The sequence below is a fragment of the Penaeus monodon genome, chromosome 20 (genome assembly GCF_015228065.2).
Source record: "Penaeus monodon isolate SGIC_2016 chromosome 20, NSTDA_Pmon_1, whole genome shotgun sequence".
Taxonomy (NCBI): Eukaryota; Metazoa; Arthropoda; class Malacostraca; order Decapoda; family Penaeidae; genus Penaeus; species Penaeus monodon.
In genome coordinates this window covers 17,420,170-17,420,869 of record NC_051405.1, presented here as the reverse complement: position 1 = coordinate 17,420,869, position 700 = coordinate 17,420,170, and the positions used below count along the sequence as shown (strand labels likewise).

At 36.6% G+C, this 700-nt stretch overlaps 1 protein-coding gene across 1 annotated transcript in view; it reads right to left on the bottom strand.

Annotated features, from left to right (window-relative positions):
* LOC119585662 (fumarate hydratase, mitochondrial-like) overlaps positions 1 to 700 on the bottom strand; it is a 15,606-nt gene that overhangs the window by 6,748 nt on the left and 8,158 nt on the right. Inside the window, 2 exon segments of the mRNA XM_037934338.1 lie at positions 39 to 144; positions 146 to 171. Of these exon segments, the coding sequence (XP_037790266.1) occupies positions 39 to 144; positions 146 to 171 (132 nt within the window).

Genomic DNA, 700 nt, shown 5'->3' with positions numbered 1-700 from the left:
TTAATTAATTAACTTTAAAAATCATACATGACACTTACCGGCATTCGTTCCGTTTCTCCACCAATGGGGAAGTTCATGACGGATCGTACAGTTTGAGCCCCATAGTACTTGCTGTTGGGCACCTCCAGCTCCCCAAATGTATGCGTTCTTTCTGACGCCATCTTTGCCACTCTGAAAAACAGCGGGAAATTACTTATACCATTCTTGTGAAGAGTAAAATAATATACGTGTAGAACTTGTTGATAACATTACACTTAGAGTGGATTCCTTTATCAATTGTAAAATCTTCTTAATCCTCATTTTTAATATCTAAAATATGTTCCATTGTCTATCATAACAACACATGATCTGTTAAACAAAATATCCAGCTTTTACTTATTTTGTGCAAAGTAACAGCCAAATGCCCTTACAGTAGGTGGCTTTATTGCACATGAATTTCTTGTAGCCTCACCTAACTGGACAAGCATGACTTTTGGCAGCCTCATCAAAGGAGCCATTCAAAGACAGAGCCAAAGAAATTGTGCTGCAGGTGCACTTTTAATTCTCACTTCTATAGAGTGAAAGAAAACATTCAGCAACATAACTGCATCAAGTTGTGCCAAAAGTTTGGTGAAAACTTAGCTCATACAATTTACAAGATACAATAAGTGGTCTGTAATGACACTATGGGAATTATACTTTTCACCCTTTTAATGTTGAA